At 43.5% G+C, this 25,318-nt stretch overlaps 2 protein-coding genes across 6 annotated transcripts; both read left to right on the top strand.

Moving 5' to 3' along the window:
• Positions 1–7: 7 nt before the first annotated feature.
• Positions 8–4,251, top strand: ENTR1 (endosome associated trafficking regulator 1). Its single transcript, XM_075170731.1, has 7 exons — positions 8–189; positions 285–566; positions 1,136–1,209; positions 1,992–2,103; positions 2,720–2,782; positions 3,508–3,647; positions 4,077–4,251. Exons 1-7 carry the CDS (start codon positions 76–78, stop codon positions 4,168–4,170), a joined length of 879 nt encoding a protein of 292 aa, XP_075026832.1. The 5' UTR covers positions 8–75; the 3' UTR covers positions 4,171–4,251.
• Positions 4,252–4,262: 11 nt separating this feature from the next.
• On the top strand, positions 4,263–24,472 carry SNAPC4 (small nuclear RNA activating complex polypeptide 4). 5 transcript variants are annotated; one of them, XM_075170717.1, is made up of 24 exons: positions 4,266–4,348; positions 4,461–5,005; positions 6,045–6,085; positions 7,174–7,332; positions 7,888–8,013; positions 8,875–8,953; positions 9,482–9,563; positions 10,432–10,536; positions 11,100–11,172; positions 11,715–11,879; positions 12,105–12,252; positions 13,262–13,368; positions 13,655–13,749; positions 14,477–14,571; positions 15,196–15,281; positions 15,974–16,366; positions 17,300–17,389; positions 17,625–17,865; positions 17,971–18,041; positions 18,373–18,471; positions 18,710–18,737; positions 19,407–21,517; positions 22,886–23,016; positions 23,951–24,472. In XM_075170717.1, exons 2-23 carry the CDS (start codon positions 4,810–4,812, stop codon positions 23,003–23,005), a joined length of 4,710 nt encoding a protein of 1,569 aa, XP_075026818.1. In that variant the 5' UTR covers positions 4,266–4,348; positions 4,461–4,809; the 3' UTR covers positions 23,006–23,016; positions 23,951–24,472. The 5 variants fall into 5 exon arrangements, with proteins under 5 accessions (XP_075026819.1, XP_075026818.1, XP_075026821.1 ...); XM_075170718.1 differs by lacking the exon at positions 4,461–5,005 and having other exon boundaries at positions 4,263–4,348; XM_075170720.1 differs by lacking the exon at positions 4,266–4,348 and having other exon boundaries at positions 4,400–5,005; positions 19,407–21,058.
• The last annotated feature ends 846 nt before the right edge of the window (positions 24,473–25,318 follow it).

The raw sequence follows: 25,318 nt of genomic DNA on the forward strand, positions 1-25,318 counted from the left end.
CTCTCAGGCGACGCCCCGCCCCGCGGCCGGTGGCTGCCCGGATCACGGAGAGGGCCGGGGCGGGGCGGGGCGGGCATGGCGGCCGGGGGGCTGCCGGCAGTCGGCCCGGCCGAGCCCAACCCCTTCTCCTTCCACGAGTTCGTCCGCAGCAAGGCCCGGAGCTGCGAGGAGGCGGGCGGCGCCCGCCAGGTAGGGCCCGGGCGGAGGCGCGGCTCCGCCCCGCCGCGCTGAGGCGCCTGTCCCGCGCCCACCTCAGCCCTTCTGCTCTGCTCTCCCCTCCGCAGGCAGCGCAGCCCGGCCCGAGCCTCGGCCACCCCTTATTCCCGGATCCGCTCGGAGAGGCGGAGGACGAGGAGGAGGAGGAAGAGGAGGAGGAATGGAGCGAGAGCTACCAGCCCTTGGCCGTGGAGCAGGCCCATCTCGCCGCCGCGGGCCCCGCCTCGCCCTCCGCCGGCTCCTTCTGCGAGGGCGCGGGGCTGGCAGGCAGCGAGGACCCGAGCGTGGCCTCCCTAGGAGCCCCCCCGGGGCCGGGCTTTCACTCCCTGCGGCAGCCCAGCTATGAGGAGGTAAGCACCTCGGCTGTCCTCCGGCACCTTTCTCAGGGCGGACACAAACGCCGCCTGCGGGCTCCGTCTTCTGTCAAGCGAGCTCGGAGCTCATGTATCAGGTTGTTACAGAAACTTGGTGTCGGCCTGCAGTGTTATTAAAGCGTGCTGTTAGCAAGGGCTGCGCAATACGTGGCAGCTTGTTCTTAGAGATGCTTGCGGAAGGTTTGAAAAACTGGTCTACAGCATGAGTCAGATTCAATACCTTGTCTGTCCTACTGCTTTAGGCATGACCCAGGTGACTTCCTCATGCTCTTTCCCTTGAGGTCATAGTAATTTAGAATTACAGTATTTGATTAGTCACATCTGTGCTGGTTGCTTGCCACATTTCTGTGCCCCACAGCGTTAGCAAAGTTGAATGGTTTTGAGAGGGGAAAACTAGGTGCGAAAGTAAGCTTGAACATAATTGAAAGTGCAAGACTTTCCAGTGCTAGAGTTAAAGCTGAATATTTCTTTTGGTACTGGTCTTGGAGTGTTAGTAGTGTTGTGAAACTACACGCTCATTTCTAATGAGAATTTTTATTTTTTAGCTAAAAGAAGAGAACGCCAGTTTGAGAAGCAGGATCAATAAGCTTCAGATTTTCTCTGAAACTCAAGCAGACAAGTGCGTAAGCCACAGTGTGGGGGAAAGTAACCACATAAGCAAGGAGTTGTCTTAGAAGAGGTGCTCACTGGAAACAGTCAACGTCTTTAAAGAAGAAAAATGTAGTTGAAGTCTATGCTATTTATTAAAAAGCTTTAGCAAACCTGGTTTTCTTATTGAAAAAGGCTTGGAAAGTAAGTAGCAAGCTGACATCTGATGAGTGTGCTTGTGTGGCTTATTCTTCATGCAGTTCAGGTGGTTAGTGAAAATGAGGGTAGGGCTTGACAGGATGCATTTCATAAAGCTTCAGATTAATAAAATAGTGAATCTTAGTCTCTCTCCTTTGAAGCAAGAAAAGCCTTTCTATTTTTGCTGGTGAGCAACTTGATATTGGGAGACTTGAATTTCCTGAGGTTAAACAACCTGGTGACCGATCCAGGGTAGCAATTTCTTAAGTTCCTGTCTGAATCCTCTGCACTCTGCTGCTCCTCACAGTGAGGCAGCTGGTACTTCCATGGTGATGGGGTAACCGTTTGTTTTAGAGTTACCCTTATGCAGACTGATTGTGAACAGCCATGTTTTCTGTACGAACTTTCTGTGTTTAGCTGTATGGTTCCCATTAATGCTAATGGATGTTGATCAAAGAAATACCCTGAGCTACAGCCTAGAAATGTAGTTCTATGGGAAGACTTCATTTTTCTTATAACGTGAAAGAATGAGTTTCTTGATCCTTCCCTAGAATTTTCTTCCTAAAGTATTTAATGTTACAAGTGCTTACTGTACATTGTCTCTTCTTTTTTAAGGATGAGGAAGCTTGAAAAAAAGCTTGAGGAAAACAAAATTAAAGAAGAAAAAGAAGCGCAGGATTTGGAAGCAATGGTGCAGCACGTGGAACAAAATCTCCAGCTGATGACTGTAAGTGTTGGCGTTTGCCATAGTAGCAGAAGCTCGTTCGCAGTGGAACTGTGTAGTTCCGTTCTGTTTCATTCCTCTCCCAGGAGAGTGAGGGAAGCTGAAGTGATTGCTTCACCCACGTGAGCACTAAACAGCTCTGACATGAGTTCAGATTCTTCTCTTATAACAAGACTGTGTCCCAGTCTAGAATTCCTTTCATTATCTAGAATAAGGGAGGTCTTTGCAGAAATACCATTTTCGGATTCATGAACCCCTTCAATTGCTTTTCTGCAGCCTTCTGAAAACACCTCCTGTATGAACTAAGAGATGTTTTTCCTGCTTGCTTTTTTATACTGAGTACCTTTTCCTCTTGTCCACAAACAAAATTTAGTGGCTATAGGTGATGGATGGCGCTTGAAGGTATCCGAAAGGAAAAATGGGGAGGGGAGGAGACAGCTGATCAGACATGACGAGGGGCACTATCCCCATCTCGTAAAGCATTCAGAACACAAGGTGGTATAACACAAACCATATCACTTTAAGTTATGTGCTGGAATCATGCATTCCTATGTAGCTCAAACTGCCTGCTGTGTCCTAAAGCACTGCTATGATATAACTAACCTTCATTCTATTTCAGAAACGGGCTGTTAAAGCAGAAAACAGTGCTACAAAACTGAAACAGGAAAACGCATTACTTCAGGTACGAAGCAGTATTCTTAAGGCCTTGCTGTTTGTACTGGGGCTGAAAGCATACACCTTGAAACTGAGGGGCTATTCAAGGTGTAAATAAAAAGGATATTGAAAAATACGCCTCACTTTTCCTAGCGAATGTTACAGAAAGTGCTCTACACTGACTGTTAACTTCATCTCTGCGATGTGTGGTACTTCACTTACAATTTTGCTGAAGTTTTATGTGATGTTCAAATGCTGTTCGATATTTGGGACCTGTGAATGCTGTAATGCAACAGGGCAAACGGTGTTTAGCTGTAGGAAGGTGCCTGACAGAGAAGGGAGAGAAGCTTGGGAGAGATTACAGATAGCTCAGCAGAGCCTGGTAGCGGTAGATGATAACATCGGTGTCAGGGAACAGCGTCCATCCCCACTGTCGGAGCTGGAATACGCCACTCTAACACTGGATCGGGTCTATGAAGCAAGCAGACTTGAGCGCCGCTGGCTGGCCGGCTTTCATGAAAATGCTGCGCACGTTTTCAGTTTTAGGAAAGGCTTCTAAGTTGTAGCTTTCCGTCAGAGACTGCTCTCCAGAGCTGGGAGGACATTCGCTTAGGCAGTCTGGTTATGGGATCTATTCATTAGTTGTCGTACCTAATACGTTGCTGTATGAATATATTCATTAGCTCCTTTAGTTGTAAAGTATCTACTGGAGTTCATATTTTCATATGAAGTTTTTGTTTCTTTCCTCTCTAGATTCAGCTGAAGAATTACAAGACGGAGAATGAAGCCTTGAGGTCGGGCCAGTCGGCGAGTCTGGCCATGGTGAAACAAAATGCAGACATTGCCTTACAGAACCTTCGCACGGTCATAACGAACTCCCGCTCGTCAATCAAGTGAGTTGTTTTAAGACTCTCTTAACACTATTCCAGATGCTTGTCTAAATACTGAGGTCACAACTAAATGTCCTCAGTGGTGTTTTTTAGGATTGAAACTCGGGTTCTTGTATTCTGTATGCCAGATCAGCTAGTCCACGTTCTTACTTACCTGCCATGTCTTTTCTTCCAAGTTTAGGTAATAAAAATAACTAGAATGTTAAGTCTTATTTTTTTTTACTTAATGTAAAACCGTTACACTTAGACTCTCTAAGTCTCTCATACTTCTCTTCTCTAAGACTCTCATACTTCACTTCAAGAAGTGAAGTCTTCAGTAAAGCAGATAAACTGCTTCTTGAAAAATCACGTTTCAGGGTAAACCCCACCAAAGCGCTGCCTGGCTACTCCTCCTCTCCTCCCCGGTCTAACGCCGTCTCTCCCACCTTCCAGGCAGCTGGTCTCCGGAGCAGAATCACTGCAGCTCGTCGCTGATCTCCTTAAATCAATAGACAGAATTTCTGAAATGTCAGATGATGGACAGTAAAACTACAGAACGGACTCAAATGGAGAACTTGCTTTCATGCAGAAATAATTGCTTAAAAGTTAATTTCTGATACTCAACCTCGTTACAACGTGCGAAGCTGTCAGTGCTCCTGCAGAACCGGCTTTTCCGTCTCTACCCCCCGCGCCGACGCCGGGTTGCTAAAACTCGCGTGGAAAGAGTACGTCCCTTTTCCTGCCAGGCGGGGCCACGGCCCCTGCGCCCCTGGCACCCCGCGTTCCCGCGACCCCCCGGGTTTTGGCTGGGACCCCTCCTTTTTGTCTCCCCGACAGGGTGTTCCTTGCCGCGGAGGGAAAAGGGCTTGTGGCGAGTCGGAGGGGCTCCGCCTCCGGAGGCGGTTTGTAATCCCCGTCCCGGCCGCTGTAACGGATTTCGCGGAGCCGTTCCAGGGCGCTGTGCGGACCCGGGGCGGGGAGCGGGGACCCGGCGGCGTCCTAACGCCGGCCACGTGCGCCAGGCCCGCCCCGCCGCGGGATCGGCGGCGCGCTCGATTGGCTAGGTAGCGTCACGTGCGGAGGGGCTCAGCTGACCGAGGTGCCCAGCACTGATTGGGCGGAGGGAGAGGGGGCGGGCCCCGCGGCAAGGCAGTGCGGCCCAGGCCCGGGAGCCTGCGGCACCGCCATGTCCCGCTGGCCGGGCCCGGCCGGGGCCCGCTGCCCCCGCGGCGCTGAGGCCGCGCTGTCCTCCGCGGCGCTCGACCTGAACGCGGAGCGAGAGAAGATCCGGCGGGAGATCGAGGAGCTGGAGCGGAGCTTGGAGCCCGGCGGGGCCGGCATCGAGATGGCCGTATCCGACTCCAGCCTCAGCTCCGGCACGGGTACGGTGGGACGCGGGCTCGCCCCTCTCCGATCTCCACCGGTGCTTCTGCTCCTACATTAAGTTACTGCTCTGGCTCTTGAGACGCGTGTCTGGCGTGACGGGAGAGAGGCTGGCGTCGTTTTTCTGTTAACCCCACCGTTTCTGCCAGGCGCTGCGCACAGGCGGTGCTGGGAAGGAATTCTGGAGGAATTGAGGCGAGGCGTCTCCTCAGGGCTTTCCTTAGCAAGCGTCCTTGCAGGAGAAGCCCCTTGCAACGGTGTTTTGCATATTTTCATGATGAAACCCATGGCAGGCTAGCGGGGAGGGTTTAGAGAGCCATCACGCCTCCTGATGGAGGTTTCTAGTCAGGGCAGGTGGTAACGAGCTGACTCATGAAACGCAACAGCCCGACAGATACTGTCAATAGTTAAATCCCAGCCGTTTCCACGCCGTCTGAATGGACAACACAAACTCTGCTGTGTGAGCCACTCCATCTCGCAGCCTGCCCGTGCCTCTTAAAATTAATTTTTGAAAGCAAAGAGGGGGTGGTAATAGTTCGGCTATCTGTACCTCTGGTGGCTGTCACAGTCGCTGTCACAGTCATCCACCTGTGTTTTGATCATGCAAGGCCAAATAATATGTGTCAGAACTGTGTAGCCACAGTGAATGCGAAATCAAATATTGCTGAAGGGTGGGGAAGACCCTGTTAGGTGCTTACAAAGTTTGTGGGTTTTATTGGGGTGGAGCGTTCACTTGGCTGCATACTCTGAAGCCTTTATTTTACTGTGATGTGTAGGACCAAGATGCAGCTTGATTCTTGCTATAGTTATCAGGAGCTGCTCTTTTTTCCTACTGTAGAACAAAAAAGTGCATATGTGGAGTATAACTAAATCTCATTTTTCCTTGACAATATTGGCAGTATCTAAAAACTCTAATGGTCATGTCTAAGATACTATGTGGGTTTTATTCTGTATGCTTTAATTGAAGTCTTTGGTTTTGAACCTTTCCTTTTTTTATCCCACTGCAGTCAGCTTTTTTGTATTTTTGTTGTCTAACAGATGATGGTGAAGATGATGACTCAGATTCTCATGCTGAAATGGTAACCATTTTCTCTTTAAGCATATCTTTCTATCTGTCTGTTGAAGGGAGCAGGAGAAAGGGGAATTTCACTCTGTTCTGGGGAAATCTAAGCAGCTAGCTAGACTTGACTCCATAGCTTGGGAAGGATTAATAATAGACCTGGAGGTTTAGTTATTACTGCCCAGAACTTTGTTATTCACGTGTAATAGACAGACTTTTTCATGTGAAAACAAATGACAGGGCTCAGAGGCCTCACTGCTCTAGTGCTTGCTGATCTCTGTCACTGGAAACACACCAGCTTCTGGGGACGTCACAGAGCAATTGCACACAAAAAAGAAATTATCAGCTTGCAATGATCAAGAAGTCTTTTACTACTTTGTACCTGAATAATACTGGGTTTGTACATCAGGCGAAAATTACTTCTAAGAGTTTTGACAAATCTGTTTATCTTTAGTGTTGTTTTAAATATAATATTTTCTCAGACTTCATATAAAAACATTTAGCAGAGAAATATCTTAATACCTGTACAGCACAGGAAAGGAGAAGCTAGTTTGTGAAGACAAATCTGCTGGTGCAGTTTGGACTCAGGTGCAGAGCACTTTCTTGAAGCAATCAGCCCTGCTTTGTGTCTGAAGCATGTTGTAATAAATCATGTAAGGGAAGAATTGCTTTAGTAGAAGCACAAATGAGGTGGAAATTTGGAGGAGTGGTTCTGAAGTACAGATTTAGCAGGTAAGAAAGCTCCAGTGTAAAGTACTACTATTTTGCAGTTTACTTATAGTTTTGCAGTTGATGGCACAAGACCAGATGTTGGCAAGGTTTGGAGTCAGACTTTGGTTCAAATAGCAGCAGGCTGAACTAATGAACAGGGCAAAGGGGAGTGAGGCAAAGCTGGTAACTCTGCTTCTGGGAGCGTTCAAAACAACTGCCAGGGAGAGACACAGAGTTACGTGCCTCCAATTCATTTGAAAATCAGTTTTGTAAGATAATAGAAGTATTGAGTTACAAAAATAATTACGTTACATACCTGCTTTTAAAGCAAGCATTCTTCTCCCTTTCCCTTCCCCCCCCTCCCCCCTTGCCCTCAAATGCCTTATTTGCTTCAAGGAAGTGGAAAGAGAAGATGACAGTAGCGATGATGATATTGAAAGTAGTCTGCCACAGGATCCAGAAACATGTCTGCAGATGAACCATGTATACCAGGAAGTTATCCAGGAAAAGATTGAGGAAGTCGAGCTTCTCATTGCACAAAACAAAGAACAGCAGGTGAGCGAAACAGGAGTAAAATGTTCATTCCTGTGCTTTTCTGGGTTGCCATTTGCCATCTTCCCCTGCCCATCAAGCCCAATAAAACCTTCCAGGACATTCTTAATCAACCACAGGTACCAGTGGAATCAGCTGCAGCAGTCATAGTCCCTTATTCATATGCTGCTGCAGTGCTCAGCTTGCTTGGCCGGGAACCAGGTTCATCTTCTTCATGGCAGTTCAAACCAATGTCACTTGACTGGCTTTTTGAGTGGCTTATTAGACTGATGTTTCCATGCTTTCTTATCACCAAAAATGCTACCACTAGGGTATTTTATATCTTATATTTTAGCTTCTTGTAGCAAGTTAGTACTTTTTTTTTTTTTTAAAATCATCAGCAGCGTACTGTACAAACTTAGGAAGTTCCAAATCCTGGGGATTTAACACGTACACTGATTTACAGTCTGGTGTTGCAAATTTGAATTCTGTCTGGGATGTCTGTGATGGCTCAGCCACTGCTCTCTGAAAATAGGAATTTGAAGGAGACACTGATACTGTTTAATTCTTGTATTGCAGAAGGAAATCATGTGCGAGCTCGGTGGTCCAAAAATAGCAAAGGCAGGAGATGGTAGAAATCTACCAGCAAATATATTTTTGGGTCATTTTATGAAGCCGTACTTTAAGGATAAAACAACAGGAATTGTAAGTAAATGTAACTAGGTTACATACTGATATGTCTTTCAATGATAGATTTAAATTCTAACTGTTAAAACTATGTTACATTTCAACTGTGTAACTGTGAATGTCACTCCTCAGTTTGAAACCTTTTTTTTCTCACTTGTTGCTTACCTACCCTCTTTTGGAAATGTTTGTTCAACCCATGTCTGGCTGGGACGTCTGAGTTCTGAGGAGCGACATTCCAGCCACGGGGCACTTGAACATTCTTGTTTTCAACTTAACTTTGGTTCTTTGTCTTCATCTCCATGATCCAATTCCATGCTGTTGTTTAAAGTACTCATTGAAATCTGATTCTCTTTGAAACTGAGTTTTCTGAGGCAAACATCACTACTTTTTTCATGCGTTTTTAAAGGGTCGCTACCAAAAGATCTTGTCTTTTTGTTGTAGCTAAGATGTCAATTGACACCATACATATATTAATATAATATTCAAGCAATGACTGGTAATTTTTCTACTAAATCCTACGCAAGTTGGTAGAGCATCTTAAGTAGGTGCAAGCGTGTGATATGTGTCCCCATGTTCAAAATGCTTCTTCAACCGTCAGCTAATGCGAGCAGGCCTGGCTCTGAGCTGAGAATGTGCTGTGTAACCATGGACAAACTTACTTGCCTGAAGTATCTATTTGTATTTGTTTTCTTATGTCTTCTGACATATCTCTGAGCTAGTGCTAATAAAGGTAACTTAGCAATTTGAGTGTGACAGTTTGCACAAGTTTGAGTTACCAGTCTTTTTTGTAGCGGTTCATGCTAGAGTTCTAAGAAGAAAGGGCAATTTTTCTGTGTATCTGACTCTTCCAATGTATCTAACCCTTCTAATCTTCATTAGGGCCCTCCTTCCAATGAAGATGCCAAGGAAAAGGTAGCTCAGGGCATAAAATCCTTTGAACAACTGCTTTCAACAAAATGTAAGTAACTCTATGTGCTGTTCAGCGTTCTATAAGAGCTATAACAAATGTATAAGTTCCCTCCCCATTTGCAGGTAAACATCAACACTTCTGATATTTCATACTTGACTCCACAAAAAAAGTAGTTAAAAGTAAATGGGATGCTCTATAAATTGTTTCAGTGAGTGATTAATGACTCACTTCTTTCATTTGCATTTGTTTTGATGCATCAACTCCTGTGAGCACTCCAAAACCAAATGAGATCGTGCAAGGGTAATGCTCAGATGAGAGAAGTTCAAGGGACACTTACAGCTCTAGATGGTTACAGACACCTGGGTGATGATCTTTATTGAGGTCTCTTTGGAACTAAAACTGAGCAAGAGGCTGCAACCCGCCCAAGTCATACATGACATTAGTGATTTAGGAGCGGAACTCTTATTGAAGACCTGGGGGAACTTTAACAGGGGTATTGAAAGCAGTGGGTCTCTCTTTTTCTTGGCAGTGGTTTTGCACTAATGTCTGAATGCTTAATTACTTTCTTTGGTTTAGGGAAAAGCAGAGAGAAGACATTATTGCAGAAATCAGTAGTAAGTGACCGCTTGCAGCGCCTGCTTCAGCCAAAGTTACTGAAGTAAGTACTGTGCAAAAATCTTCTTTCTCCTGATGAGAACGTTATATATGAAGGAAGGAGAGGATATATGTGGAGATTCCACCTTCCTTCAGCAAGTTCTTGCATTAACTGTTTGCGATTTGGTAAGGTTACAAAACGCAGCAGAGAGACTTTGACTATCACTGTTGTGCCTGGGAGAGCCGCTCTGTGAATTACAGCAGTGGTCCTCAAACTCCCCTGTCCTGTGGGCACCAGTGCAGAGGGTGACACTGTTGTAGGCAGCAGCATCGTTCGTTCTTTGTTGATACCTATATTATCTGTGTGTGCATGTGGTACCGAAGGGTCTTGGACTGCAATCTTCTGACCAGAAGTAAGAGGTTACAGCATTCGGGTTGGGTTGTAAACGCTTGATGATTGTTTTGCGGCTATCTGGCAGGTGGAGAGGTTTTGTTTTGTATTGTGGCATTTTATAGCCATCTATTTCTTCCCACTGACACAGTGGTATAACTTAAAATAGTCTACAGGGCTTGAAGTTGAAATTGTGATACGTAGCGAGTCATAATGGTGTGTCCAGCGAGAGTTTTCTGTGCCTGGAGCTGGTATGGTCTTTGTTGCTGTTGCAGCAACCATTGGTTCTCTCTGTAAATACCAAAATGATTAATCTGAGACCTGTTCTGGGTCAGCGATTTGCATTGAAGGGGCAAAAATAGGACAACGAGTGTGCCATGTGGGAAAACCTAGAAGAACAAGAGTTTTGTGTAACGTGGAAATAAACTTGAAGGGAAGAACAATACTGATGGGGAAACCATCTTTGCCATACATCTTCTGATGCCATTGATCTCATTCCCATCTAGTCGTATTAAGTAATGATAAAAGTGTCTTTGAACAGGATGAGTTATTGGAATCAGAAACTGGAAAAAGTCAAGACTGAAACGGAGAAACAGATCTTGGAAAAGCAAATCAAAGAAGTGGAGCAAGAAATAGAGGCAATTAAGTGAGAAGTCTTCTTTTTATGTTCTTGGTGAAAATGACAGTCTGTTCTTGGAGTTTACCTCTTAAAATTCCCTCCTTCCTCAAGCACTTCTAGATATGACATTTGGAGAAAGCTTTATCTGTGTTGGCTTGCAAAAAACTGAGGGCTGTTCAAACTCTGTAGAGCTCTCATCTCCACAGCTCTTTACTAAGAGTTGTGTTTGGGGTCTTGATATACAAATCTAGTATCTATACCCAGTATAGAGGTGCTGTTGTAAATTGGTCTTGATTTAGCAACAAGGAAGTGGAGAGCTTGGTAGTTCCGAGCTTTTGCTCATTAACACGTCTGCAATTCATGTTGCAGTAATTGTTTCTCCTGCTAAACCAACATCGTTTTGTAAGGGACTGTTTTTTAAGAAGAAACATTGTTTTGGGCAAAGTTACTGTGTTAAAAGATAGTAAGTGTTCAATTCTTGTGGAAATCAGTAACAGGTGGGAGAAGTAAGATGAAGCAAGATCCAGAAGACAAAGTGACTGTTTAATTAACCATTTAATGTGGTTCTTCCTTTGTACCTTCTGCTTTAGCCAACTCCCAGAAAGTGACTTGTTAGGAAACAGATTTGATGAGCACGACTGGGAGAAAATTTCAAACATCCAAGTAAGTTGGGAGATCAGCTGTTTTATTACTTCTGATATGTGTCCCTTCTCTTGAGAATTACCTGACCAGGTCTAGTTTGCATCCACTGTTCCCATCATGCATTTCTTGAAGTTGACTCTTACGTGATCTCAACTTGTTAAATTTGATGATTTAATTCTGGAAAATTTGATGATTTAATTCTGCTTTAGCCAACTCCCAGAAAGTGACTTGTTAGGAAACAGATTTGATGAGCACGACTGGGAGAAAATTTTCAAACATCCAAGTAAGTTGGGAGATCAGCTGTTTTATTACTTCTGATATGTGTCCCTTCTCTTGAGAATTACCTGACCAGGTCTAGTTTGCATCCACTGTTCCCATCATGCATTTCTTGAAGTTGACTCTTACGTGATCTCAACTTGTTAAATTTGATGATTTAATTCTGGAAAACTTAGTGATAAGACATATCTGGAATGCAAAATACATTCCTTGTATTGGTGTTCCTGTCTGTCCAGGTGTTTCAGTCCCAGCTACAAGACAAAACAGACTTTTGCTGTTTTTTTTAGTTTGATGGACAACGTAGTTCAGAAGAACTGAGGAAGTTTTGGCAAAATTGGGAGCATCCAAGCATCAACAAAAAGGAGTGGACTGAGGAGGAAATAGAGAGGCTAAAGAAGATAGCTGCTAAACATGGTTATCTGGACTGGCAGACTATAGCCCAGGAGTTGGGGGTAAGCTCAGAAACAAGAGGTGACAAGTCAGTTAATTCTGACTTAACTGTGCCTCATGTCAATTTTCAGAAAAGGATGTTAATGTTAATTCACTGTTAATTAATGCTTTTCTGAGAAGCGCTCAAGAACAGTACCAAAAAAGTTTGGTACTTTAGCCTTTCCCTCTTGGTTTTTGTCCTCATAAATAACCAGTTATACATATATCTCTGTTTTCATTGTATTAAGACAAACAGGACACCTTTCCAGTGCTTGCAGAAGTATCAGATCTATAACAAAGATTTGAAAAGGAAAGAATGGACCAAAGGTGAAGATCAGATGCTTTTAGAGCTTGTTCAAGAGATGAGAGTAGGAAGTCATATCCCATACAAGAAAAGTAAGTGACCTACAAGTGAAAATGCCTTCCATTCACCTGTAACTTTTTTTTTTCATTCTCCCAGGCTTCTGTCTGTTAATGTTTCTGGATACTAGAGCACCCAGCCTGCTCTGATTCAAGGAATTAATGAAGTTTTATTTCCTGTGAATGTTTCCGTTTCCAGGATAGTCACAGTTCTGTGTTTTCACCTTACCATTCTAGCCTGTGATCTAGGCAAGGCACAACAGTGCTGTGGCTCATCTGAAACTACAGATGTACTGATTTCTAAACCCCCTCCCCGCTGGCGAGATGAATGAAAGGACATGGTTGAGTCTTCCCTCTCTTTTTCCTTGGTGGGAGCAGTGATATATGCTTTTCCTGTACCTGCCTAGAAGTTTCATTATATTAGCAAGAACTTAGTATCTCTTGGAACTTTTATCCATCTTTGAAATTTGGTTGAAACTGGCTGAGAGTTATTAACAAGTACTGATGGTTGTGTGAGCTTTGTTTTTTGTAGCAAAATCATCAGAATTCTTCCCTAGAAAGTCAGTATTCATTCATGACTAGCTGTTTTGGCAGTTTTCAGTGCTGTGCCCAGAAGCCTTTTCTAGGTGGCCAGTACTGCTGCTTCAGTTCCTCAGTAGTGTGGGAGGCAGTATGACTAGTGAGGATTAGAGCTGAGAATAGTAACCAAATATCTGGGGTCCTAAATCCAAGCCTGTGAGTATAACACCTGGTGTCTTGAACCTGTCAGATATGTATTGGAGATGAAACCTTTGCTAGTTCTCTGTTGTTGCGAGATGGATTGTTGGGTCATCATGTGTCTGGTATGGATAATGCCATTACAAATAGTAACATTTTGTGTATGCCATGCTCTTTCAATTCTTGTTGTGTACTATTGTTTAAGTATTTAAGCTGAGATTTAAAATGCTTGCTTGTGGCAATCCACTGCTTGAAAATACTGCAGTTACGATGTAAGTAAAGGAAGAAACATTGCAACAGACTTTAAAATACACCTTTGCATTTCTAGTTGCTTATTACATGGAAGGAAGAGATTCTGCTCAGCTGATTTACCGATGGACAAAGAGCGTGGACCCCAGTTTGAAGAAAGGACCCTGGACACCAGAGGAAGATGCTGTAAGCCCTGTTCTCTGATGCCTAGAATTGCAGGGTGCAGAAAGTGGGAAGGTTAGACTGTTGAGATGTTGCATGGCTATATACATCTGAGCTTTAACAGTGGCACAAAGGAATGTAAAACAGACCAACGTGGGCAGTTTACAAGTCAAGAGGGCTTAGAAGCTCCTAAACACTTCTGTTCAGAGATTTACAACATAGTGGAAACAAATAGAACTGCTTCTGTCTCAGGCCTATTAGGATTATTACTGATGAGAATTTCAACTCTTGCTTTGTCTGATTAACATAGATGCTGTTGGCTGCAGTTAAGAAGTATGGAGAGCGTGACTGGTATAAAATTCGGACAGAAGTGCCAGGGAGGAGCGACGCTCAGTGCAGAGATCGGTAAGTATGCTAAATGTAGCAACTGTGCTTTCAAGTTTATTACAGAGAGCCCAGATGCAACTTATTTTACAAATATGTTTGATTTGCTTAAACCAGCATCACCCTAAGGGCTGTTTCTTAAAAGTGGTTATGGTCTAAATATAGTCTCTAACATTGTCGCCACGTAACCCTGCATTTGTAGTAACAGAAGTCAAAAAGTTGAAATTGAGTTTAACAGAACAGTGCATTGTTGCTTGTGGCGTGCGACTCCCTCAGTATAATTGCCTGTGGGTTAGCAGAAGTTGGGAAGGATGTTGTTCAAAATAAAGGAAAGGGGTCATTAAACGTGAATGAGTGCATGTAGGGAGGGAAGGTTGTCATCCATGTATTGTCTGTGTATCTATGAAAATGATCTAGTCAGTGACTTCCTGTAACTGAACACCAATAATGAGGTGCTGAGCAATTTTCAGCCTTGGACTGAGCTTCAGGAGACTCGGAGTACAGTATGTCCTAATTTCAGTGACCTGTTTTACAACTGCTTGTTGTAATTCTTTATCATGTGGCTGATCTTTTTGAGAACAAAGAGCTTGTAGCTGTGCTGTATTAAAGGAGTAGGGATGGGACCCCTTAGAAAAAGGAAAGATCTGATAAGGAATGCTGGTTTTGTTCAGCCTCGGAGTATGCAGTGACGATTGGAACTGTACAAGCAGGACTGAATGTTCCTTACTTCAATGTTTTCATTTTGAAGGTACTTAAAAGCATTGCACTGTGATGTAAAGAAAGGCAAGTGGAGTTTAGAGGAAGAGGAGCAGCTAATTGAACTGGTTCAAAAGCATGGCCTGGGTAAGTGTTTCTGTGGCTTAATCTTTAGAAGTTTAGAGAATTATTAAGGAATTTATCATTTAAGTTTTCTCCTCTTTTATTTTAAGCCCTGCAGCTGATACTAGCAAGCTCAGCTTTGTACTGATGATTGCAACCTTCCTTATATTGTGTAGTCTGTTCCTGGAAATTCAGTTATTGAGGGATTGTGTAGTAAAGAGTTCTACAGCTGTGTTAGCAAGGTGTCAGAGCTATGGCAGTTTAGAGGGGTGAGTTCCCCTCTAAACAGCCTGTGAAAGAGTTGTCTTATTTTCTGTAAGACAACTTTCCTTAACAAATAGAAGCTTTTCAGCATTCAGCTTAAGCTTTCTTCTAAGCGCTTTCTTAGTGCTGCAAGGGAGTGTGTAGTTCTCCTAGGGTTTTCATTATTGGTTCATCTTTTAGTAGTTTCTAACTTTAGCTGAGTGATTAGTAGTGCAAAGTCTGATCGAAGGACACAAATGGGTATTAAGGTTTTGACATCCATTCATATAGTAACTGTCTCTTATATAAGGAAATGTATAATACGTGTATAATGTTCTGCACTGAAAAGGCCTGTCGCTCAGTTTGTTGCATTAATAGGTATGTTCAACTCTGCATCCTTTTTAGGTCACTGGAGTAAAATAGCTTCTGAATTGCCACATCGGACTGGCTCCCAATGTCTAAGCAAGTGGAAACTCATGATCGGGTCTAAGGTATTGTACAAAATTGTGCTATGTCACACCTATCTCTTTAATTAAGATTCTCTAAACTAAAAGTGAAATCCTGTGAAATCAATACGAAAATTGACACCGATTTCACACAATCAATGGTCATGGTCTAATTTTTTGATGTGTTAAAGCAGCCTTTGTTCTGAAGATCTGAAGTTAACTTGCTCTATATTTGTATATTATCCAGAATTTCTTTACTGCCTTGAAGTGCCTGTAAGGATGGAATATACCTAGGTTTTCATGTATGTACCTCATGAGTTGCCAGTTTTGGTACCAGGCACTCCTGAAATTATGGCTGCTTAAGACCGTGTTAAAGATAGTCTTGCTTCCATTGGGAAAGCGCCTGCCCTAGGGACAACCCAAATGTGTCGAGATGGGGCACTGTACTTAGTTTGTACTTCCATGTGCACCAGTTCTTAACACAAATTTGGCTCTATCTGTAGCTTTTTCTTTGCATACAAGAATCATCTAAACCAATAAAAATCTGTGTCCAAAGGCAATTGTCAATTGTACTGGATTTAGTTAATCTTAGCAGAAGTAAAGCCGAACTATCCATTTGGAAGTCACACCTTACTGATAGTCTTATGGGTCACTATCCTAACTTACTGATTGGAGAGATTTGTAAGTCAGGGGTGAACACTGGCTGAAACTTATCTGTGCTTTTTTTGACTGAGAAGAAAAGATCTAGGCCAACAAAACGCCGACATGTGCAAGAGAGTTCCAGCTCTTCAGAGAGTAGCAGTGAAGACATAGAACTGGACTTAGCAGACAGTTCAGAGGAGGAGACAACAAGCAAGGAGGAGTGTGGATTTCCCAGCATTGATTTGTGGATACCAACACGGACAAATACCCAGGAGTCAAACAAAGAAAGATATCAAACTCCATCCCTTTTCTCTCCTGCGAGTGCTGATGCAAAGACCAGTAGCAGTGAAGTTCCAAGTGCAACGTGTGGTGGAGACAAGGACAGAGTTGCCGATAAATCGTCAGAGTTGAACACCCTTCTGAGGGGCATTGCACGTCCACATTCAACAGACATCATTGTGAAGAATCCAACAGAAGTAATGAACAAGGTGAATCCTGAGATTCTCAGTCTGTTCTTGATGGGATTGGAGCTTAGATCAGAAGTGACCAGGACGTGCAGTTGCTGCAGTAAAGAGAGTATGCGATGAGTAGATGGCAACATCTTTTTTGCGCCTCTGTTGGCTGCTTTCTCACCATGCCATTGGGGGTGCTGTTGGAAACTGAGCTGTGGGATTAAACAGAAATTTCTCGCACTGCCTCCCCTGCATTACCTAGAAAATAGCTGTGTTCTTTCCTACCCATAGTGTCACAGAAACAAAACTTTTTATATCTTCATAAAGCAGAATTGTCCAGTAATCAGGCACTGAAACAGTACAAACCCTCCTAGCTCATTTTTGCAGAAAGATACTCCTTAGCAAAATATGAAATGTCAAAATTGCTGTTTAAGTTCATGTAAGCAAAAATGTTCTGACTTTTGTGTTAAGAATTGCATGTGTGCCCTAGACTGCGGGGCCAATTGCACTGATGACAAGTTTGTTGGTTACAGAAGTGGTGTGTTCTGGGGGTTATGGTATATGCAAGGGTTCCAAGTGCTTTAATTTTGATTACAGATACAGCATTATTTTACTAGTAGAAGTTTAGGGAAGAGTCAGTGGCTTTTCCAAACCTCTTCCTGTTCCTTCCCTTGTACTGTTAAGCCAAAAAATGCAAAGAGAATCATCCAATAAATTTTGACCCTCAGTATGGGCTTTTGTAGATACTTCACACAAAGGCTTTTACAAAGTAGAGATTTGGTATTGTGATAATGCACAAAGACTAAAAGGTAAGGTAAGCATCTGCACTTCAGGGCTGATTTCATTTAATAAGATACTTCCAACAGTATGAATGTTGAAGACTTTTGTACCTTCTGTGTTTAGTCACTGCAAGTAATTTTCTGTGAAATACTTTTGCTTTTATTTTTTCTTGTACACTTCTGTTTTAAGGCTTCCAGATGTGGAAAGCAAGTGCTACGGGTTACCCTGGAGAATGTGAGAAGAGTATTAAGAAATAACACGTGCTTTCAGAGGAAACTTGTAAGTGCCTCTCCTGTCTTGTCTGCTCTTATGATGTGAGCACTGCCAGGCTGTATTTAGTGGGGAAATGTTTTTTGATAGAATCACAAATCTTCTTGCACTGTAGTCTCAAGAGGAAAAGCTCATAATTTTTTTTTTTTTTTTTCACGACTGCCCTGTGAATAGTTTGTCCTGGGACTAATTATGGTAGAACCTTCCTAATTGGAACTCTAATTATGTATTTGTTCATGCACAGCAATCAAAGATACTAAAACCTGCGACCGTTTTAACAAAAATATCTGGAGTTAGTAATTCTGTTGGCCAGAAGCTTCAGGGGCTGCCGAACATCACAGAGAAAACTTATCGTCAAGAGAGAGAGCGTTTGAGAAGAATGAACCTTGACAGAAAGCTTCTAATGGCAGTGACACCTTGGGTGGGCAATGTACTACTGCCTTGCACCTTGCAAACTGGGAAGATGGCTTTTCATCAGACAAAAGGTAGTGGTGACCTATCGGGGATAGTACGCGCCTACTTTTTGTCCTTACTTTCTGACACCTTGTAAGTGAATGCCCAGCTGATTTTGATGTTGGACTTTTTTCTAGCTGATTCTATTCAAGAGAAGATTAAGTCAGTCAGTCTCACGAGCACTCCTCTTTTCACGCTTTTCATTCAGGTAGGTTTTACTGTCTTAGTAACATTATCTGCTTTCAAAGAGTGGTAATCTTTATTTCTGTATTTGATGCTTAAATAAATGGTTTATCTTTGTTCCTTAAAGTAATCATCTAATTACTGGATTAATCTGACCTCATGGCTTGCATATGACGTTTCTTAAATAAATCCTGCATCCAAAATCTAATATTGTGAGGATTTTTTCTGTAAGTGTAATAATGTCCCAAGGATCTTGCATGTGAATTGAAGCCTCTTCCATTCATCTTGTATTGTCACTTGCTCTGCCAGAACATTTTTGTTCTCAGTCAAATTTTAATGAAATTCTCATCCTGCAGCTCTTTCAGATTGATACCAATGGCTGCATGAAGATTATTCGTGAGAGAAGGCTAAGGCAGTCAGAGCTTCTTAGGGCTAATGCAAAAAGGCCTCAGCAGGTATTGCACATGGTCTCTTTCTAAGCTTTTCCCCCTTGAAGCCTTGACTAAAGTAGAGATTTTTTCATTGTGTGTGGCCAGTGGTGCTGTTTGTGTGCGTGTGTTACCAGTTTGTTTTGGTACAGAAGCATAACAAAATGTATAGGATGTTGGCAGATGTGGGTTTGATTCACATCTGTGCTGTTTTAATGATCTTTAGATATCTCAGAAGTATAATTTAATATAATTTTTTTGGCAGGCTTCCCAAAATACGGAGACTTCTTCAGGTACCTACCAGAACATTTATTTTTATCATGTGCAAGAACTTTCACTTAATTCATCACCGTTGCATTAATGACCAATTTAACTGAAGGAGAACTTTTGGAACAAAACTACATTGTCATGCTCATTTTTGCTAGCTCTTGGATTTTCAGTTATTGGCTAAATATGTTACCCTTTGGTAAGGACTTGAAAAAATACTGAAGGGCTGGGGGACCAGTGGCACTGGGCCACCAGTACTGTAGACTATCGCTGTTACGCTTTTCTCCAGCAAGGTGCTGGCTGTAGGCTGTAGTGAACGTGCTGGCACTGACCAAAACCCCAGTTTGTTGTTGTCATCCTGGCTGGTGTGAAGTGCCAGTGTGGTGCTGACCAGTACAATTCCTCGTGTGCGGTGTTAAGGTGCGTTCCTAGCCCATCTGTGATTTCTGGGGAAAATTACATCATTACTGAACAAGTGGTAAGCTTGCTGCATCAGAGTTATCTGAAGAATGTCAGGACAGGGCTTGATTAAATCAAGACTGTAGTGTTGTAGGAACTCTCACAAACAGGAATTTTGCTACTTCTGTGCAGGGAACTTGATGCTTAATAGCTAAGGAATGGCTTTTGAAAATACTGTTCAATCTTTTTAATTGTGGTGGGGGTTTTTTTGTTGTTTTATTTCCCCTCCTCTGTAGGCAATTCATCACAATCTTGCACTCAGAGGAACTCCCGAAGAGGCATACCAAGGAATGCTGTCAGGAGACCTGCTGCCTTAAAAGCAAGGGAGACTTCCGCTGCTGTCTTTGAGACCAGCACTCCTGCCATGCAGGGAGCTCTTCCAGCCCAAGTGCAAAGGCAGAAGCCTAAAACTGTCTCAGAATTACTGAGAGAGAAGCGGCTAAGGGAATCCCGGGCGAAGAAAGCTATGCAGCGGGCAGTATTTGTTGCCCCACAGATGCTGGTTTCAGGGCCTCTGATAATCCAGCAGCCACCACAGCAAATCATTCCTTCTGCACAAGCAGGGAGCAAACCTGCAGCAGTTGGTTGTACAAATAGCCAAGTACAGTGTGTACCAGCTCCATTGCCAGCATTTACTTCTGTGGCAGGTTCAACTTCTACTGCTATTGTGCTTGAAAATCATTCCTCATCAGTGCCAGAAACTGGGGAAAGCCCTGGCTGCTCACAAGGGACAGAACTGCAATCCAATAAGGAACGAAAAGAGCAAGCTTTGGAAAGCAGCCCTGAAGGAGGGTTTTTTCCAGGAATGAATCCAGCTGCAGCAGAGAAGGCCCCACATCAGGGAGGGTGCAATGGTCAGGTCCTAGCTGGTAGCTCAACTTCAGTAGTGTTGCAAAACCAAGCTTTTGTGCCACATCAGATTACAGTGGTGCCTGTTGGCATTGAGTCTGGCACCAACAAATTGTCTCTTTCCACACCAGTTACCTGTGAGCTGAATAGTAATGGGCCACAACAGAGGCCAGTCAATCTATTGCCTGCTCTTGTAACTCCACAAACTGGCTCACATTTGATTCCCAACAGCATACTGCCTTTCACGTGGGTCGTAACGCCACAGGCTTTGCTCCCCACCGCTGTACAAACTGTGGTGGGTGTTCCCCAAGGGCTGCCACCTGCTGCTGTGAGAAGTCAATGTCAGACAACTGTGACTTCCAATGGCAATATCTCTTGCTTAGGAGTGCCTCCTGTACCAGCTGGAGCAAATACGCCTCACCCCAGCAGTGCAGAGACAAAAGCACCAAGTGCCCAGTTAGCAGAAGGAGTTCCTTTGGGAAAGACAGCTAACCATTCCACAATCCTCTTACCTATGGCCTCAGTGAGTCCTGGATGCACCACATCCAGCATTTCTTCTGCAACGCCTGCATGTTCAGATGGCTTCTCCAAGGCTTCTGACTCCTCTGCAGCTCAGACTGCTCTTCCACCTGATGTACCAACCCTGCATGCTGTGCTGCTGCCCCAAACGCAGCTACCTGCAAGCACTCAGGGGTCTGATTCCCAATGTGTGTCGAGTCTCACTAGCTTGGGAAAGAGCCATGACTCCGTTAAAACAAACGGATCATCTTCCAACCCAAGCATCATCACGAAAGGGATTGTGCTCCAGCCAGGAGATCCAGTTCCCCATAACAAAGTGCCAAGGAACTCTGATTCCTTTGCTGCACAAGCATTGAAAAATAGACCTATTGCCGCCAAACCTCTGACTACGCAGCCTGCTGACAGTCCACCGCAGCCAACCACTTCCAGTGCAGAAAAGAATCTACTTGACTTCAGCCTGATTTCCCTTGAAGATGAGGCGCTAGTGAAGGAGTGGCTGAACGGGAAACAAGGTGTCCAGGTACCATCACTGCAAACCAGGTTGCCTTATTTGCCACCTTTTCTGTGCAACTTAAAAACTCTCTCAAAGCTACTTCTGCAGAAAGCAGCTCTAGAAGAGCAAGCGGCATGTCTTCTGCCTTCTGATGCCAGTCAGGATGAGGGCACTGGGGTTGATTTGCACGCTATCGGAGAACTGGTGCAGCAGAAACTTGGCGATAACCCTGCTTACCTCCTACTGAAAGCCAGATTCCTAGCAGCTTTTACACTCCCAGCTGTACTAGCAACTCTGCCTCCTCCAAAAGTGACAACAACGCTGTCAGCCAGCAGGAAGCAATATGAAGAGAGTGATGAAGAGGAGTGGCAGAGCGAGAAGGAAATGTCTGAGGAAGAGAGTTGTGGGAATGAATTAACAGGGGTACGGTTGGATTGGGCAGTTGGTGATGAGCCTGGAGACAAAGATGCTGATTTACTAAATCAGGTAAAACAGAGGTGCCCGGGACTAAAAGCAGAAGGTTATTGCCGGCTAAATATTGCACTGGAATCCAGGGTGAAAACCCCACTGTTCTTCAGTGTGGCAGAAATTTGGTCCTTCTAAATAAGCATAATTTTGCAGCTGATAAAAGGAAAAGCGCTCTAGTTCAGCTGGGAGCCCTTAGTCCTCACAAGGGTAAAAGTCCGTGTTTTATGTAGCATGTTAAACTTGACATGATAGTTCCCAGAAGTGGGTATCAAAACTCCCTTCCTCTTACAGTTTATAATCTGCTGCACTGACTGTTGTATTTTTGAAATCAGGCCCTTGTTTTTCATTGTATATGTCCTTTAAACCCCAATAATATGAGGGAAATTGTGTATGTTTGCTCCTATTGCAAACATTCGTCTCATTGCATTTGAGGTTTTCGTCCTGAATTGTTTTATGACTAGAGATTATTAGAGTATATGGATCGATGTAAGCCATAATGTCAACCTAAAATCAGTCTCTGATTTTTTAAGCTAAATCCATTACTGCCCAACACTGTTCCTTACAGAGCAGGCCAGGAAGCTGTGTAGCTCAAACTTGCATTTCAATTCATTGTGACTCCAAAATAAACAAACAAAACACTAATGAAAATGAATAAACAAGGTAAATGGCTGTTTCTACAGAAAGATGGCAAAGCTGCCTAAAAATCAGAGCTTTCCCATAGTAAAAGCCAGCAGTTATCTTTCTATTCTGGCTCTGACTTTTGGGTCTGGGCCAAGTTCAGTGTAGTTTGAACTGTGAGCAGTTGGTCCAAAAGTCACCAGCAGTTCTTCACTGCCTGATAGTCTTACTGCGAACCTCTGCCCTGTGTCATCTTCCACCAGGCTCCCTCCCACTCCTTTTATTAAGGCTATAGCCAGGTTGTTTCCTTGGTGCTTTTCAGTGAATAGTTTGTGGTAGGGGTATGTTTTATGAGAAATCAAAAGCCTGTGTTGACCTGTGTTGTCTGGGACACTGGCTCCAGCAATGAGAGCTAAAGCATCACTTGTGGCAGGCGCGCAACCTCTCTAACGAATGGTTGTGCACGCAACCTCTGTAACGAACAGATAGAAACTACAGCAGGAATTGCTCTAGTTTGGTAGCGGTAGCAGAAGCAGGAAGAAATGTCTGTGTTGGCGGAAGGTTTCGCACTGAAAACTTTGGGATGTTTTGTGCTTGCTGTGACATTAGTAATAGAACATTGTTGTCCCATGCTTAATTTTGAAGGTAAATGGAAGATTGTTGTGGAAATCTTGCTGAGCTTCCTAAAATAAAAAGATGGCTGAAGGGGTTCTTTTGCAATTATGCCAGCTCTCATGGTGTTGATAGTCTCTTCTGCTTATGTTGCAGGGCATGGGAGCTGAAGAGAATGCTGCACAGTCTGTCTTGGACTCCTGCACTGACGTGGCTGATGCCAGTGCTCCTCAAATCAGGAGAAGTGCCCGCTTCAGGAAAAGGAGGAGGATCTGAGAAGGAAATGTGTTAGTAGCTACTCAGTGAATCTTGTATTTCTTGCCTGAGAAGAGAACTTGAAACGCATTTGTCTGTGGTACAGCTTAGACAATGAAACATGACCCTAGGGAAGGACTGAAATTATCTCGACTTTTGTTCCCTTAGAACACAGAGTTCTACAATCACCCAGTAATCATAGACCAAGGCTAATACTTTGACTTTGAGGGGGAGAGAAAGTTGATGTCTGCATGATAAAATTATATACAAAAGTCATGAAGTTCAAACATTTGGCAGCCTTTTAGTCCATGCTGCTGCCTACTAGTATTATATCTAATTGGTAGCACTCTATAGGCTTGGCTGCTAAAATGAAGCTAGTAGAGGGTCATCATTGGTGGGACAGGAAAGCCTGGGCAGCTACTGCTGAAGAGAGGGTTTGTGTGTGTGAACACTAAACACTTGCAGCAGAATCCAAAGCAAATCCTTGCTGCAGTAAGGTGTCCTTGCTCAGGATTGTCAGGCAGTCCTCTAGATCCTGGGCAGGTAGCAGCAGCTTTTTGTGTAATTTGCTTGCTGTAGTCTGGCTCGTGAGTCCTGAAGTGAAGAATAGTATTAAAAGCTGGTGGGAAGCTGGGGTTTAAGACCAGTGGGTACTTCATCAGAGTTTGTCTGTAACATTTCAACTTTGAACAACTTCATGGGTTTTTTTTTTTTTCCCCCCTATATGGCTTCATTTCTCTACATGTATAACAGGACAGCTTCTATAGGGTACAAGTGTGTGATGTCAATATCTGTTGAGGCTTTTGGTGAAACAGAGCGAATGAACATGAACAGTGCTTGATTTGCATGGTTGTCAGATGAGACTGTTTGGGTTTTTTTCTTTAAAATTGGTTTTAGAAACTCCAGAAGGGCAGCTTCCCTATAAAAATGCTGTGACTAATAGGAATTGTTTGTGCTTTGTTACAGGAGTCACTCGAATGAGGCCTGCCTTCCTACATGGCAGTAGGAGATACTCTTTGCACTATTCACTTTTAACACTTCCAACAAACTGACTTAGACGGACCTGGGGAAGAGAGGAAAATGGCTGAACTGGTTTTCCTATTGCCTAACAAAGTCTGCATCTTTGGACAAGTTGGAAAAAATGAAACAAAATGGCTGGAGGGAAGTCTTTCAGACATAGACCAATTCTGTTCTCTTTCAAAGTAGCACCTGCCATAGATGCCAGCAGGGAAGATTGCTGGAGATCTGGGGAAACCAGCAATGATGGTTATTTATTTCCTTTTTGTGCTAGCCCCTATTTATGTGAATGTTTATCCATGTTCAGAATATGTTGTTCATTGGGTGGTTTTTTTAGTGCTGTGACAGTGGTTTTGCTTGATGGCTAACTGACTGAATACTGCTGAATAAGCAACAGATTAATTTTGTATCAAAATGAGTCTTGAGTATTTGTTGAAATACAGATGTTTTATTTTTCTCACTTAAAAATTACTGATGTATTCTGTGTGTTTTTTTTCTGGTAAATAGTGCTTTTAATACTGTGTGTATGAGTGTGATTGCTAATGAGAAAAATGAAGTTTGCAAGCTGCATGAAAACCAGGGAAACGTGGAAAATGAATATGCATGTGGCTAAAACTGTAGGATTGAATTAGGCTTGGATCCTTTCTTGATTGTTCCACAGCCTGCCCTATACAGACATTAGCAAATCACTTAACAAAAACTTGTTTCTTCATTCATAAAATAGCAATTTCTGTCTCAGAGAGGTGCAAAGCTAGCTGAGTCAAAGCTGATAAAATCTAGTGGGAAAGTGCTACAGAAAGCTTCATTCCAGTGTACTGGCTAAGCTTCCTGAGAGTGTAATGGCGAGTTTAGAGCCCTGCGAGTTGCAGCTCTTCTACGAGGGCCCTTTAGGCAGAGCTGGGGTCAGGGTACCGATGTTGCTGTAATTGGGTGTCAATACATTATGGAGCAAAAGGAATGATTTTGCAATGGCTTTCCTCTTGCAGTGTACTCTCTTTTCCATAAGCCAGTATAGATAACATTTTTCCAAGAAATTCAGATGTGGTAGAAGCTCTGCCATACAGTTCTGTGTGCTATTCACCACAGGGCTGTTACAGTGAGGCACTGGTAGTAAATGTGATCTGTGCTCTAAATGATTGTTGTCCTTTGCAAATGCTGTTCAAGAGATGCCCTTGTAATCTCACTGCTTGTAGAAAAACTTTGTATAACTATAAGAAGAAGCTGTCTTTATTCTTTTTCAGGATTAAACTGATCTGTTACTATAGAACAAAAACTGAGGCTAGATTGGTCAATTAGCAGACATTCTGATTACCTTCA

The sequence above is a fragment of the Calonectris borealis genome, chromosome 21, assembly GCF_964195595.1.
Source record: "Calonectris borealis chromosome 21, bCalBor7.hap1.2, whole genome shotgun sequence".
In the NCBI taxonomy this organism is placed as follows: Eukaryota; Metazoa; Chordata; class Aves; order Procellariiformes; family Procellariidae; genus Calonectris; species Calonectris borealis.

Coding starts and splice junctions, on each gene's coding strand:
- ENTR1 (XM_075170731.1), top strand. CDS start 76: ATGGCGGCCGGGGGGCTGCCGGCAGTCGGCCCGGCCGAGCCCAACCCC. Junction 567..1,135: donor GGCAGCCCAGCTATGAGGAG/GTAAGCACCTCG, acceptor TTTATTTTTTAG/CTAAAAGAAGAGAACGCCAG. Junction 2,783..3,507: donor AGGAAAACGCATTACTTCAG/GTACGAAGCAGT, acceptor TTTCCTCTCTAG/ATTCAGCTGAAGAATTACAA.
- SNAPC4 (XM_075170717.1), top strand. CDS start 4,810: ATGTCCCGCTGGCCGGGCCCGGCCGGGGCCCGCTGCCCCCGCGGCGCT. Junction 9,564..10,431: donor CTTCAGCCAAAGTTACTGAA/GTAAGTACTGTG, acceptor GTCTTTGAACAG/GATGAGTTATTGGAATCAGA. Junction 14,572..15,195: donor GGTTCAAAAGCATGGCCTGG/GTAAGTGTTTCT, acceptor CATCCTTTTTAG/GTCACTGGAGTAAAATAGCT.